The following is a 16,383-nucleotide window of genomic DNA, read 5'->3' as shown; positions in this document are numbered from 1 at the left end:
CAATCCTAGGTGCCCAGCACTTACCACCTATTATCAATCCTGGGTGCCTAGCAGTTGCCAGAAATCACTCAGAAGGGGTAAATGTTTTTTGCTGCTAATATGAACTAAGCCTAACTTGTTACACCACATTCATTATACTATTACACTACTACAAAGGCATACACTCTTAAAACTTAGAACACTAGTAAGTTGGGTCACAATAGATGGCATAGGACAGTTGTGGCAAAATACATAGAATGGAAAAATTGGATATACTAACGGGGCACGCATTACAAAGTTGTAACAAATTATAGGCGGAAGGTAGAACACTGAAACAATAAGAGGTTACTGGATACCCATTGCATAAACAACTGGGAGCACTCATTTTGCCGTGATTTGCCACACACTCTTTTTGACCACCCGGCTACAGCTTCCCCCCACCCGGCTGAAAAACATTTCTGGGGAGAACACTGTAGGGGGAACATTATAGAACAAAAAAAAACAACACAACTCTCACCTTAGGTAGCAGTTTGGACAGCATAAACACAACAATGAGCATTGAGGCCACCATACCCACACTTATTCCTGTACTGTAGTAAAAGAGTTGACTTCTGAGTAAGGAAAGAACCAAAATTGTAAGACAGGTTTATACAAATACATCAGATCCTAAATTTCTTTACAAAATTTTGCTGAAAACTTGCATAACCTACCTACTAAGGGTATCTCCATAGAAAAACAATAGAAGACCAAGTAGGAAAACCAGGAAAAGCTTTGGATCAAACCCTAAAAATAAAGTGAACATTTGTAAGCCTATTGAAAATATAAAGAATGTGCAATTATCTATAAAGTGAATAGCTAGAGCAAACAAACTTTTCACTTTGGGGGAGTAGAGCATGTTCATGTTCCAAAAAGAATTTTCAGTTTTCCTTTACGAACGAAGTCAAAACTCAATTTAAAAATAATACCCTTTTATGTACATGGAAAAAAACTATCACTAAACTAAGCAAAATAACCCATTGCAAAGGAAATTTTCACAAAGCAAAACATCAGGCCACGCACTGTTGATCTCAAAATATGATCAGTTCCAGATGAAGCAAAGTGATCATAGAATAGGCAGACTCTGGAGTGTTTTACCAACCTTTGCCAGAGCTCAAGCTAAAAGTTCATAATTTCTCTTTCAATAAAGTACATGGATCACATAAATACAATGCTCAAAAATATAAACAATACAGAATACAAAACACTGAAAACAACACAAAAACTAACAGGAATGATCACATTAAAAGGGGGAGTTCCTCAGGCGGCCAATATACATTGTGGAAAAAGTTAATAATTTCACATGCATGCAATTTTTTTTTCAACCAGCTTTCCTTACATGGTGGTGATAAAAAAATGCACATGATCTTGTATTGAAGATCCACACACAAGCATCATTAAAGGGGATTTACCTCTTGAGAGCACTACACTATAAATGGTATCTGCCTCATTCACATGCACTTTAATGCAGGTTTTGTTGCTGTTAAGATCCACAGTAAAATAAGTGTCATTCAGTTTTTCCTTCAAGAAAGAAAACAGGTTCAACACGTTGAAGCTCTCCATTTCCAACAGCTGCTCCTCACTATCAACTTGTGTCACTCGAATCATTTTGGTGCTGTTTACCCGAATCTGTAGTAGAGATATAAAGAAAATAAAAATCAGCATATACCAGCATTATTATGGCACCAGCTTTACTTTTTTAGTCATTTTAAATGTATCAAGACACAAGACTTGCCATACTTGCTACAGGTCAGTAAAAGAATCTTTGTTAAACAGATAATGATTTGATGTAATATCATGTGTAAAACCTGCTATACTTACATTACCGGCATGTGACAGTACTCAGGTCCAGTATCTAATAGTTAGGCCTAGGCACTGTCACATGACCAGAGTTGTGATATCATGGCTTCCCCAGACATTGCCCTGGATGTTTTAATAAGATATCTGTGTAGCATCATCACACTTTGGACACAGTGGGTTATAAACGTATCTGTGTGGTGTTATAATAGTATTTAAACATCTCAATGGACCACCTTTGATTTCATACAACCCAAATCTATATCAGATCATTTAGATAATAAAGACATCGCACCTAAATGTAATATCAATCATCATCTGCATTACCTGAACTTTAGTCCAAACATCATGCCATTTTGGTTCGTACGGTTTTTGGTAACAGAAATTCTCTGATTGACTGTAATTGGCAGATTTGCCCTCCAAAATTTTCACAACATCTACTTGGTTTCCTTATTGAACAAACAGCACACAGTTAATAAAATACAAAACCAGCATCACGTTAGCAAACTCAGCATATGAAAAGTTCATTTAAGGTAAACACATGCAGTGGTATTATTAATATTATTATAAAGTATTTATATAGCGCCATCATATTACGCAGCCCTGTACAAAGTCCATAGTCATGTCACTAGCTGTCCCTCAAAGGGGCTCACAATCTAATGTGCCTATCATAGTCATAGGTCAATATTATATCATTAATGTAGTCTAAGGTCAACTTTGGGGGAAGCCAATTAACCTAACTGCATGTTTTTGGGTTGTGAGTGGAAACCCACACAAACACAAGAACCTGCAAACTCCATGCAGATAGTGTGCTGGCCAAGATTCAAACCTGGGACCCAGCGCTGCTAAGGCCACTGTGCTGCCCAGCTTACCCGGCTTTCACCCACATCTACCCCACCACCTTCTGGGTAGCTAGAATGCGAATCCCATGACAATGAATGTCAGGGCACTGTGAAAGTCTCCCTCCATATCAATTCCTCCCCCATAGCAGGATTTGGTCTGACTTGGGGTGGGAGGGGAAGTAGCCAGCCCTAAAAGTGTCATTGGCCAATCCAATGATATCATAAATGAAGTTTTAATATTTGGAAGGGGCTTAGAGGCACACTGACCCCAGTGTGTGAGAGACAGAGTGTCTTTAGGAACACGTGCTTTTTGTTTTGCACTCAAAATGACAGGTTGGCTTTAGTGTCACCATAAGATCACCCCCCCATAGAACATTACAGGAGGGAAGGCTCCCGGTTACCTGCAGCTGCGTAACACAAGACTGGAGCAAGTGACAGGAGAAGCGGCACTATGACTCGCCAGCCTCCTGCAGACACCTCTCCCGCCATAACCAGCGACTTGAACGTCTCACCCAGCCGAGGCTTGGAACGCAAACACGAGACACACAGCAAACAACGTCACGTGACAAGACAGTGACGTGTAAAATGAACCGGAAGTGGGCGGGTCAAATAATGAGCCAACTGGGAGCCGGGAAAGTTAAATTACAGAGACAGCACATTTCTCTGAGGTACATGATTGGAGAGGGCTTGTGTCATTTTACCGTGAAACATGGGGGGGAATACGGGTGCACCGGTATTATTATGGTGTCAGGGGCCAGAGAGGCTCAAGTGATACAGTCACAGCCTAATTTTAGGATATTATTGTGGTTTTTGTTTAAAACATATTTATTCGTTATTGGTGTGTATGGTTATACTTTGGGAACAACAGCATTACATTGTCACTAAATTAAAAAAAAAATGTTTATTGCATTTATGTAATAAAATAATGTACAGCGCTGCGTAATATGTTGGTGCTATATAAATCCTGTTTATTATTAATAAAAATTAATATTGATACATTCCTTCTTGCATTGATCTAAAATATGTGTTCAACTATCCACCTAAATCCTGTATCTCCTTTACAGAGAACAGTACATAATCCCTGTCTGTGGCTACATCGCATGCTCCGTTTACAATGTCTTCCCTTGTAGTCACCTCATTGTCCCATAGAGAGCTGGGAGTACAAGTGTGAACACAGCCTCCATCATACACAATGCAAGGAATCATGGGACATGTAGTTTTCTTCTAGCAAGAAGTTGACATTGCAGGCTCTCTGCTGCCCTCTGATGTTCAGCCCTAAGTATTAAAAACCACCTGCAGCCTCCACAGATTTTCAGCATAAACACTTTTTCAAAGTAAAACAATTTAAACTATATTATCTTTTTTGCTATGAAATAATCTTACCCGCCTAATTGCAATTGTTTAATTGCACTCTACTCTCCCTATCCCATTGCAGGGTGCAGCCATCTTCTCTTTGGCCATTTTGATGGGCAGACCAGGATGATAAAACTCCTGCTCAGGCACATGGGAGTTTCTTCTTTCCCGGCAGCTGCAGGGAATCCAGGAAGCGCTGGGTATCCTAGCTTCCTACACTGCGGTGCACATGTGCAGCTCATCCATATTTAGACAGACGCGGATGGCAATCAGGCAGGGAATAATAGTTTTGGCAGAAGGGACATCGCCTGATCCCAGTGGAATTTTATTTTATTTACTTAGTACATGCAGTTATTAATATTATTATTAATAATACTAATAAACAGGATTTATAGAGCGCCAACATATTACGCAGCTCTGTACATTAAATAAGGGTTGCAAATGACAAACAGATACAGACAGTGACACAAGAGGAGGAGAGGACCCTGCCCTGAAGTACTTGCAATTTAGGAATTCTTTACAAAGTCCATAGTCTGGTCTTAAGGCAACACATGACAGCTGCACGCCTTTGCAAGTCTGGCCAAACTGTAGAACATTGATGTTTGTAGCTCTAATTCTAGACAGGGGGTCGGAGGACAGGGACTATTTTTTGCATTTGTCTGCTTGTTAGTTGCCACCAAACCCAGCTTATCAAACCCACATCAGATCAGCTAAATGTAATTTCATGGCTCATATTTTCCTAGGTGTTATGAACAATCACTGTATGTTCTATGGATTCTTTTCCAAATAAAGCGTACCTAAACTAAGAAATTTTACTTTACATAAAAGGGGTAGACTAGTCCAGTGAGTTCGGCAAGTTTGTTTCCCATCCCACGTCACCCAATCTTGGGCCTGGGTCGGGTGATGTAGGATAAAGAACCCGGAAGAAGAGACAAAGAACGGCCTCGGGGCAACGCGAGATCTGATGCAAGACACCCCCGGATGGATCAGACTGCCCTGCGAGATTAAAGGTAAGTGTATTTTTTTTTTTTTTGGCGGTTTTTAGTTTAGTTTCTCTTTAAATGATGTTTTCCAAATCTTAGAGCTATCAACTTCAACAAAAGGCTTATTGCCTATAAAATAACAATAGAAGCAATTTTTTGCATTGAAAGCTGTGAACGTTCAGGGAGTGCAATTTAAATTAGGGAATGCACATTAGGCCTGAGTTATTAAAGATAGATTATAATCAGAAACCTGGGTGGTCCAGCAAACCTGGAAATTATTTCTTACAAATCTTTTGCTAATATTTGGTAAATGTTTTCAGTCCTGGACCAGATCCTTTCCCAGTATGATAGACCACCCAGGTTCTCCCATGATAGACTATCTTCTCCAGTCTTTGAGAGATTTATTAAATCAGACCTCATGATTTGTAAGGAGGTTAAGGCTAACATATGAACACTAGATGGCATTATCTCCTGAGAAAAAAAAGTCTAGGATTTAACAAGTCCCAAAAGTATACAAGGTAATTGTGTTTCCCTTAAATTGACCTTAGATTATGTTAGTGACAATAGACCAGTAGGACAGTTTATATATATTTATATCTATCTATATATAGATATATATATATAGATAAATATAATTATATATCTATATATACATATATATATATATATAATTAAGTAAAAATTTAAGATGATAATATTATATCATAGTTAAATAAGTAAAAGAGGTTGTGCCCTACGTGAAGCACTGTACACCATAACACCTATCCCCCAACACTACTCACCTAACCTTCTACTCAGGGATTGTAGACTCTGGAACACTGGGACTGCTAGACTTGTTTTTTTGGTGGTGACCCATCATGGTTCTTTAACATTTTTATCCCCCTGCTTTCCAGGAAATGGCACTCACACTACCCCTCTTTCTTAGTGGTCGCCAACCTTTCGGACCTCACGGACCACTAAATTCATAGTTTTAAACCATTAATATGAATTTTTTCTAAAGCTTGCTGGTCCAGAATCCAGACCACTAATGCGTCCCATCTCTTCCATCGCAGGCTCAGACCTGCTTGCTAAACATCCCGGGGGACAGTAGTGCAGGGCCGTCGATGCAACAAAAGTTTTTGTCCATACAGGGGACATGACCAGCAGAGTCAGGGGAAGGACCCTGTGGGGGGGGAAAAAGGGGAAGATTTTAAAGAATGAATGTGCATGTAAATAGGATCAGTAGGGAAGGGGAGAAGAAATGTAGGTTGTGTGAGCATTAAATATGGAAGAGGTAGTATGATGGACAAAGTATTAATGAAGAGGGTGTGGAATTGAGGAATGAATGGAAGGGATAGAGGGATGGAAAAATGATAATAAAGAATGAGAAGAAAAAGAGGAGGGAAATGGAAATGGGTAAGCGGAAGTGTGCCAGGGAAGGGGATTGTATGGCTATATGTACATCATTGTAATAAAGGCTAATACCACAACAATTTCTGCTGATAAAGTCCAGGATCAAGGTGTCTATAAGCTGTAAGCTGTTGTGTTGTGGTTGGTAACATTTGGTCACAGAAAATCAAGAATCTCACAAAATAACCATTTGAGAGCTGGTAACTTAAACTTTAAACAAAGTCTTAAACCCCCTCTGACCTTTGAGATATCAGTAAAACCTAAACTTCCACTAGAAGGAAAAATAGTAACTAAACAAATGTAAGAAGAAAAAGAAAAAAGAGGAAAACATCTGGGGAGATAGAGCATAGGTCACAATTCTGCCTTTTTAATCTGTGTTGTGCAGACTTAAGGCATTAGCAGTTAATTCACACGTCAAGTAGAAAGGTACGATCCCACCCTTTGGGCATATAATAGTCGATCCAGGGCCCCCAAACTCACTGAAATTTTGACATAGAATCAGTAAGAATTGTCCTAATTTTTTAATTGGCAAGGAACCAGGTCATTTTCTGTTTAACATGTTTCACAGTAGGAATGGAGTACCACCAGGTTTTTGCCAGTAACATCTTTGCCAATGTAAATAGGTAAGTCAATAATTTAAATTGAAAGTTAGTACAACTAGGCGGTTTTAACATGAACAAGGCTTCTTATGGACATCCTGGAAACGACTTTCCCACCAAAGTATACACCATCTGGTAAATTTGTATGCAATATCTTTTAATTTTGGGACCGTCCCACAATACATGACACAGGGTGCCCACTGCAACACAGCCCCTGAAACAGGTATTTTTATGAGTAGGCAATATCTTAGCCAGACACACTTGAACCATATACCAGCCCATCCTTAACTTATAGTTGACCTCTACTGGGGCATTAATGTTACAGTGCGTCACCATATCCCACATTTGTTTCCACTCCTCCTGCTCCAATTTATGTCCCAAATCCGCTTCCCAACGGGCCACATAGGGTTGTCATCCTTTAATGTGGCTGGTAAACAAAGTATCGTATAGGACCGAGATCACTCCTGTTCAAAAACACTCATGGATGTTTTGCATGTGGTTCCCCTCACTACTGATTGAATAAAATGCTTGATTTGCAAATATCTAAATATTTCCTGGGAGGGGATGTTATGTTTCTCTTGCAGTGTCCCAAAAAAGATAATATCTGGAGTGCCCAGAAAATGATGAATTCTGTATAATTGTCCATCCACAACTGAAACCTATTAGATAGTTCAATCCCAGGTGGAAACAGTGGGTTACCAATTATAGAGGCAATGGGTGCATGAGGTGACCCATTGCCATCGGGCGTTATGACTTGGTCCCAAATTTGTGGTGAGTGGACAAGAATAGGGTTGAAAAGGTGTCTCCGACTGAAGAGTGGAATCCACAGTACATTTTCTATTGACAAAGGTTTAGGCTCCTGATCCTTCATTTGGACCCACAATGGTGGCCCAACCCTTACATAGTATGCTGTCAGGGGAGCAATCTGGGCTGCAACATAATATGAATATAACTGTGGTATGGCCAGCCCACCTTGAGTCTTTTGTCGATATAAATCCTGTTTAATCTTGGTCTTTTTGAACCCCAGATAAATGATAACATTTTTGCTGTAATGTATGCAAAACATTACAAGGGATTTTCACCGGCAGGACCCGCATAGGATAGAGAAGTTTGGCCAACCATGTCATTTTAATCGAAGCAAATCTCCCCAGCCACGATATATGATATCTTTTCCATGAGTCTAGTAGCATTACTAATTGTCCCTGTAGGGACACACAGTAGAACATTGTCCATGAAAAGACAAAGTTTATGGTGATAGTCACCCTTCTTCACTCCGTTATTATCTATATGATTCATATGGCTATCGCCATTGGCTCCATTGCCAGAACAAATAACAGTGGCAAAAGCGGGCAACCCTTTCTGGTGCCCCAGCGTATGGGAAAATAAGGGGAATAGAAGCCCATATATTGGATATAAGCACTGGGAGATACATAGAGTGAAGAGACCCAAGCATAAAAATGGGGACCAAAACCCCAATGCTCCAGAAGATGCACCAGATATGGCCAAAGTACTAAGTCAAAGGCTTTTTTGATATCAAGACTCAAAAACCTTGACAGCATCTTTGCTTTGTGAGCAAAGTGCGTTAGGTGCATCACTCTCAACGTATGTTATCTTCTGCTTGCCTCCTATAGTAATAAATCCTATTTGGTCTGATGAAAGTTAAAAGATATATTCCACGATTCAATCGAGATGCCAATACAGTCGCCAGCAGTTTGGTGTCAAGATTGAGTAAAGAAATGGGCCTAAAGTTAGACCAGTGGTGGTATCGGTATTAGGTTTTAGTATGATGCAAACAGTGGTGCATTGTTTTTTAGGTTGGGATACTGTTTCAATGAGACAGCCTCTAATAACTGTCTTGTGTTCTACCGCTGATACCCCGGACTCTTTATTTAGTCTAAAGCAAGGGTGTCAAACTCAAATACACAGAGGGCCAAAATTAAAAACTTGAAGGAAATATTTCCCTCTCATTATATATAAACCCTTTTCATATGAAAACAAATAGGTTTTGCTTCACATTCAATCCGGAACAAGCTTATAATAGAAAAAGAGGCATAAAATTGTTTTTTTTAATTTTATTTAGGAAAAATCCTATGCCTCTTTCTCAATTTGAAGGCTTCTGAGTTAAATTTCAATGGTAACCTTTTTGCACAGGCTAACAATAATATTAACAATATTTTTCAATGAAAATCCAACCATTCAAGCCCATGCCTTGGAGTTGCAAGGAAAATTACAGCTTAAGGGGGTTGCTGGAATTGCCAGATGCAGCCAATGCGGAGCTAATTCCTATGCGCGCTCCGCCGCTGAAACTCCCTCTTCATTGAAATAGCACTGCTACTAAAATTCCAGGCATTATTTGCGTCTATAAAACAGTCCAATGCGGGGCCACGCATAGGAAGAGAGCCCGCTACTCTATAGACGCGAGTGATGCCGGGAATTGTAGTAGCGGCGCTTTTTCAATGCAGCCGCGGGCCAGTTGCAGTTCATATTTAGCATTCCTTTGGGGGCCAAAAAAAAGGACGTTGGGGGCCAGATTTTGCCCCTGGGCCAGAGTTTGACACCCCTGGTCTAAAGTATTCAATCAAGCCTCTCGTGATTTTTGGATCACAATTGGATTACTGAGCAAAGAGTTGTTCAGAGACCATTAAATAAATTTGGCTTGGGATAAAGTGAGGAAAATTCTGCTTGAACAGCGTCATGATCAGACCACGAGGTTGCCGAGATGGAACTGGAAGATAATAATGGGAGGTTAGCACTTGGAACCAGTATATGGTCTGATGTGCATGAGAATAATGGGTATTGTCCAATTCGCTAGGTTGCGTTTCCCGCAATACATCTGCCAGCATCTCAGAATGCAAAATATCAACTAGAGCACGTGTAGTTGCAGTTTCTTTGTGTTGTGTTGACAAATTAAAAATACTTTTTTTGTCTAAGCTGGGTATAAATAGAGTTTTAGTGTCTCCACATAAAATAAGTAAACCATGTGCGTGTGCGTGCAGTAATTGAATAAACAAGTGAAAAAGGAACCTGATTTTCATTGGGCGCGTAATAAGTAGCTATTGTTCCTTTGGCATCGTTAAGACTTCCAATCAAAAAAGATATCGGCCTTCAGTGTCAGCTAATTTTGAGTCTAGTACAAATAGGACGGATTTCCAGAAACCAATTAAAACGCTGCTACGTTTAAGTGGGGAATTAGCCATGTAGACTGTTGAGAAGGACGCATGAAAATATTTGGGACAGTAGGAGGTGGAAAAGTGGGTTTCCTGCAAACTAATAACATCCACCTTATGAGTGTAAAAAAAACGAAACCCCCGCGTAAGTTTTATCGGGGAATTCAGCCCTTGTACATTAAGGGAGATAATGGATATTGTCATTGCAACAAATGAAAGGGGTGTCTTTTTAACATGACCATGAGACTGTCGCCAAGTATTTCTGAATTTGTGACCCTGGGTGTGGGGAGGGTGACCTGAAAAGGAAAAGAGAGAGAAAGGGAAACTTGGAATAGATGGGCGGAAAATAGGAGTGCAAACACCCTCTCCAATAATAGAAAAATAAGGACAATAATATTAACATAAGATGATTGATAATAGCTATTGTACTATACATAGCAACAATGTACAGCGTTCAAAAAGTGGGGTACTAAAGTTGGTGAGGCAGGAAATCTTGCCCACCTGAGTAGTATCTCTAGGTGCGCCCCCCAAAAAAACTTTAAATATTAGGGGACGCACCTTGAGATAAATGGAGTGCACAGTGACAACTGCACCAGGAGTAAGGCTCCGTAGGCAGTAACAATAACAATAGCATATGAAGCAACAAGGCAAGGAAATAGATATTTTTCCTCAAATATAGGCTCTTAGTGTATTACAAACCACGTTACCATTTTTGATGGGCCATTGCCTCGAAATTAACTATTCCGGGGGAGAGACCCATGGATAAAGTGTCTAAATCCAAACAAATGGATGAAAAAGTGAAGTTAGAACCTTCAACACAGAGAACAAAAATATATCAGGTACTTGCGCTTTAGTCCAACTTGGAGAATTGACGTCATCTTTGAAGGTCGCCTGGATGGCAGCAACTTAGAAGCATAGTCCTTTCATATGTTGCTGTAGCATTCTCGACTGAGGAAATAGGGACTGGTCATTTCTCTCAGCCTGATCTGTCTGCGCAGGTGATGGTAAACCCAGTGCCTGGAAACATGATTGCAACACAACTGGTGATGTGATGGTCTGGGTTCTCCTATTGTAACTGAATAGAAGCTTAAATTGATGTCCCCATTGATAAGCAATACGTTTATCCTGGAGAATCTGTAAATAGGTCTTCAGCTCTCTGCACCTCTGGATTGTTGCTGGGGCCAGGTCAGCAAATAGCTGGTAGTTGTATCTTTGAAAATTAAATGGTTTTTTGGCACAGCCCGCACGTTGTAGCATATCTTTGGTGCGATAATGATGAAGCTTAATGACCACGTCCCTCGGTGGGCCATGCGGCTTAGGTCTCGTAGGGGTATGATGGATGCGATCTATCTCAAGCCTTTCAATAGATAATTCCGGGCACAATTCCTGAAATAAAGCTGTGGCAGTAGAAGTTAAGTCCACCACTGATTCAGGTATCCCACGGATGCGTAATTTGTAACGCCTAGATCTGTTCTCCAGGTCTTCCAGTGACAACAAAAACAGTTGTCTGTGGTCAAAGTCCACCTCATGTCCTCCTCATGTCCTTCCAGGACTGTTGTAACAATGTCCATGTGGCTCTCTAGTTGTGCAGTACTCTGGCCCAGTTCACGCTTTTCCTTTGTAAAACGGTCAGTAATCTTCTTGGCAGTAGAATAAAGTCTTGCCTATAAAATTCACTGAAATATGTGCAGTAATCCTTCAGGGTCACTAGAGGAATGCTGTAAGGAAGGGAGAGGCAAGTTCTCAGCAAAAATATCAGGCTCGCTGGAACCTACCCCCTTCACTGATTCGTGGCATGCTGGAGAGCGGAGGGGCGCCATCTTGCATGCAGCGTGGGCTAAGGCCGGCTTGCTGCAAATTGTGACTGTCTCTGTTTGGATCGAGATGACATCAGGAACCACTGTCTGAGGTGAGTACATTGTATACCCGCACCCATGGGCAGTAATCCGCCCGCTTGTTGCTGTATTAAATGCCTTTTTCTTCTGGCGAGTCACGATGCTGGCTTAGCAACCAGCCATCTGTCAGCCTTGTGCATGCGCCGTCAGATTTTATATTTTTTAATACTTGCCAGGTCAATATGTCCCTAAGGGATCAGTATTTAAATAAAATTGATGTCAGATATGTCCTCAAAATGTTGCCCCTTCAGGTGTTTCTTCAAATTCGGGAACAGATAATAGTACGAAGGGGACAGGTCAGGTGAGTAGTGGGGATGGTGGACCAATTGGAAACCAGGGTGTTGGACAAGGTTGGACCTGTGCGCAGGTGCATTGTCCTGGAAAAAAAAGAACCCTTTGGTCAACTTTCCACGGCGTTTCATCTTAATTGCCCTCTTCAGCTGGTCCAGGAGGTTAGCATAATACTGTCCGATGATACTAGAGCCCTGAGGTAGGTAGTCCACCAATAGAATACCATCTTTGTCCCAGAAAACAGATGCTATGACTTTTTTGGCGGATTTCTGGGTTCGGAACGTCTTCGGCCGCGGGGACCCACTGTGGCGCCTTTCCTGTGACTGCTCCTGGGTTTTAGGACCATAGATGTGGAGCCAGGATTCATTCTCAGTCACTAACCTAGCCAAAAAGTCATGTGCAGCTTCAAAATAGGCCAAAACAGCTTTGGATGCTTCAACTAGTTCCTTCTTCTGATCACTGTTCAAACATTTTGGCACCCACTTCGCTGAAACCTTGCACATGTCTAGGATAGTGGTGATAAAAAACCCAACACGCTCCTGTGAGTTGTCAAGTATCTGGGCTATCTTTTTTGCAAATATTCGCCAGTCCTCAATTATCAGCTCATGGACAGCTTTGTAGGTTGCCAGGTCAGTTGAGGTTGGGGGGCGCCCACTGTGGGGCTGATCTTCAACGGTGAAATGCCCAGTCTTAAAATGAGATATCCAGGTTTTGACAGTGCTGTAGGAAGGACACTTCTCCCCCAGTGTTTGTGACATCTCAGTGTGAATGTCCTTTGCTGACTTTCTCTAGAGAAACAAAAACTTCATGACGGCTCGTAACTCCAACAACGTTAAAACAGTTTTAAGAATCGCAAAGACCTGATATTTACACAGTTACATACTAAGATATTAGGTTGTCATATAACCCCACACTCATTTTTCTATTTCATCTGGAAGGGGGCAAAGCCAGGAACAGCACCCCCTCGTATTTAACATATATTTTGCAAGAACAATGGATTTAGTAAATAATAATACTCCTAATTATATATTACATCAACTCTATCTACAGCACTGTAGAGATATTGCAACAATGCCCACACATACACCAACACACATACATATACTCACCCATGCATAAACACCCTCAGTAACAGACATGCGCCATCAATTACTCTCCTCTGCTGCAATTGCTTGCTTCCTCCCCAGACACTTTAGTTCCTTGTCTTCTTTGTCCTAAAAGTTTCTGTGTGCCTGTATGACTCGCTTATGTCAGAGTATTTAATTTTATTTTGTGGGTGTAGGGACTGGCGAATATATCTGCAAAAGAACCCTTTACTGCTGCCTCCTTAAGAATGATGGAACTTAAAGATCAAGATGTAAATGATATCACAGCTTCAGTAGCAGCTGCAGTTTGTTTACATGTTGTAGAGCTGGCATTGGGCTCGGCATTAGCCATAACGCCACCACTGATGCCCCCGTGTGTGCCATCACATATGGAGTTTGTCAGCAATAAAATAAAAACAGTTTATAATACATTTAAATACAGTAAAGAAACATTTACTGCAGTCTTACCCCCTTGTACATATGAACACAAGCAGAATACAGTGAATATTGGTGCATAAGGTAAAACACATTCAGTACACCATGCTGGTGTAAAAGGAATAATTCTCAGACCATTATTTATGCTAAACCATAATGAGCTTAACTGCTGAGCTGAAATTTGTTTTTATTTTGCTGCCACATTTTTAAGCCTTACTTATCTGGTATCTATATACTCATCATCTTTTTTTTTTACAGAAAGTTTGAATAGTTTCTTGTGTTTGTGTGCTCTAAAATATTTTAATTGTAATTTTTTTTCTGAACAAAAAAACTTGATAATATAATTCATAAAAATTGCAACTACAATCATTTTATTCTACAAATTTAAAATTCTAAGTTTTAAGTGTGTTTTCATGTTATATGTCCATTTTAAGAAAGTTTGTAAAAAAAATAAAAGAAACAAAAACTTAGCAAGTTAATAGGTGCTTAGACTTCAACTTTAACAGTTTCTTGAGTCTTTGGCCCTAATTGATCAAGCAGAATCGGACGCTCGCTCGCGCATTCGTATTCGCGATCCGAAATCGTACGCCATTGCGCAATTCAGCAACTGAAAAAGCTTGCGGCCTGAGCCGCGCATCTCCGGCAGCTTTACACTGGCGAGCTTGCATTAAAAGTCACTGTTCCCCTAAAAAATCATTCTTTCTAATGGCACACATATTACCCTGAAATCTAATCGCCCTAATTGGCAGATTCGCGACCCCTATTGCTCATTATTATGAAGGCAGGAATCCGGCTGGCAGTGAGGAGGCGAGTGTACGCGCACACTCGACTCCGGACCGCGGGAAACCGCGCTCGCTGGTCGCACGTACGTTCGCGCTTCCAGCGAGCGCGGATTTCATTGATGAATCAGGGCCTTTGGCAGTATGTCTATCACATAAATAATTGTGTTCATAATATCAGTTTGGTAAATAAAATTAGGCACTAGGAATCTATAATTTTGCAACACAATTATAATTTCAGGTCAGTGAGGGTATCTGTGTGGGCAGTGATTTACGTCATGCACCTGCTAAATATAATCTCTTTTATTTTACATGTACACAGGACCTCAGCACTTCCTGTGTACACACAGACTCCATGGGAGTTTAGTCATTCACACTGCCCACTCGTAATCACTGAAGTATCTTTGATTATCATGGTCTTATTTTTCATTTGCTCTAGTTCCCGTACATTTCTTTAGGTGTAAACTTACAATTGGAAATTATTATTATATTATTATTATTATTATTATTATTATTAATAAACAGGATTAATATAGCGCTAACATATTACCCGGCTCTGTACATTAAATAGGGGTTGCAAATGACAGACGAATACAGACAGTGATAACAGGAGGAGAGGACCCTGCCCCGAAGAGGTTACAATCTAGGAGGTGGGGAAAGTAACACACAATAGGAGAGGAAACATATTATAAACATATTAACCAACATGATTAAATTTAGGAGATGTAATAGTTTACTTTACTTGTCTTCTCACTTTATTTAATGAGACCAACTGAAATACAGTTTCTCAATGATCATTAGCAACAGTCTGGAGAAACCGAAGCCTGAGAATGACCAGCTTGGGATATCTGCTAGGGACCAGCTATGGTTATCAAGGGGCTAGGACAGCCTTTCCCCACCTTTTTACCCCAAAGGAACTAATTTTTAGGTTTCAGGAAACTTCTTCTAAAATTAATTCATGAAGGACTCTTCTTCTTCTTTCATTTCTATAGTTATGTATAGTTATGAAGTATGGACTTTAATATAGATATTAACTACTAAATAAAGGCCCCGATCATCATGCAGTCATATCTAATGGAACATAACCTAATTCCCAGACAAAGCTAGGGGTGCAAGTGGAAACTTCTAACTTGGCACATACAGTGGTTCAGCTGGAGGATATAGAGAGTCTCATTATCAACAATTGTTGGTAATATCTTTGGTAACAAGTGTTGGTAACATGTACAAAGATGCCCTAGCTGACAAGGGTCCTGTGGGTGTCATGACTTGGTGTTTTTCCTTAAATTATGAGTCTTGCTGGGTCCTCCTTCTTTCTTCCATCCCCATTCTAGTTTTTGTCTTCTGCACAAGGAAGGTATTCCATTGGATCCAGGACTGGCAGATTATGTTTTATGTTTCAGATTTCTGTGTTCCATACTATCATGGGCTTGTTCAATTCTACTCTGTTTTAATGAGACTGCTGACTGACTCAAATTCCTAATATTAAGAAGTTGCTTTGTGTGATTTCCTAAGAAAGCAGCAGGCTTGTCTGGCTCACTCAGTGGGCTTGATTTACTTTTGATTGATTGACTTTTAAGAAATCCGTTCCAGGTTTGCTGGTAACCCAGCTTCACTGTGGAAAGTGTATCCTCTCCACCCTCTGAGAACTTTAATAAATCAGGCCCAGTGTCCAGTCATCTATTCGGATTATGCTTCCATTTAAAGGGAGTGTCTTAGAGTGTCAGGGTGTCTTGAAGGGTTACGTGCGGGGTTA

General features: G+C 40.4%; 1 protein-coding gene across 3 annotated transcripts in view; it reads right to left on the bottom strand.

Moving 5' to 3' along the window:
• Nucleotides 1–3,189, bottom strand: part of NEMP1 (nuclear envelope integral membrane protein 1) — a 16,998-nt gene extending 13,809 nt beyond the window's left edge. For all 3 annotated transcript variants that reach the window (XM_072407759.1, XM_072407777.1, XM_072407769.1), the window contains exons 1-5: nucleotides 3,056–3,189; nucleotides 2,140–2,261; nucleotides 1,428–1,644; nucleotides 690–762; nucleotides 497–590 (exon numbers count right to left, since the gene is read on the bottom strand). In XM_072407759.1, the coding sequence (XP_072263860.1) occupies nucleotides 497–590; nucleotides 690–762; nucleotides 1,428–1,644; nucleotides 2,140–2,261; nucleotides 3,056–3,143 (594 nt within the window). In that variant the 5' untranslated portion in view covers nucleotides 3,144–3,189. The remainder of the gene's footprint in view (nucleotides 1–496; nucleotides 591–689; nucleotides 763–1,427; nucleotides 1,645–2,139; nucleotides 2,262–3,055) is intronic.
• Between the last annotated feature and the right edge of the window lie 13,194 nt (nucleotides 3,190–16,383).

Source organism: Pyxicephalus adspersus, chromosome 1 (assembly GCF_032062135.1).
Source record: "Pyxicephalus adspersus chromosome 1, UCB_Pads_2.0, whole genome shotgun sequence".
Classification (NCBI taxonomy): Eukaryota; Metazoa; Chordata; class Amphibia; order Anura; family Pyxicephalidae; genus Pyxicephalus; species Pyxicephalus adspersus.
Note: the sequence above shows the minus strand (reverse complement) of the source record. Positions and strands in the feature narration are given on the sequence as shown.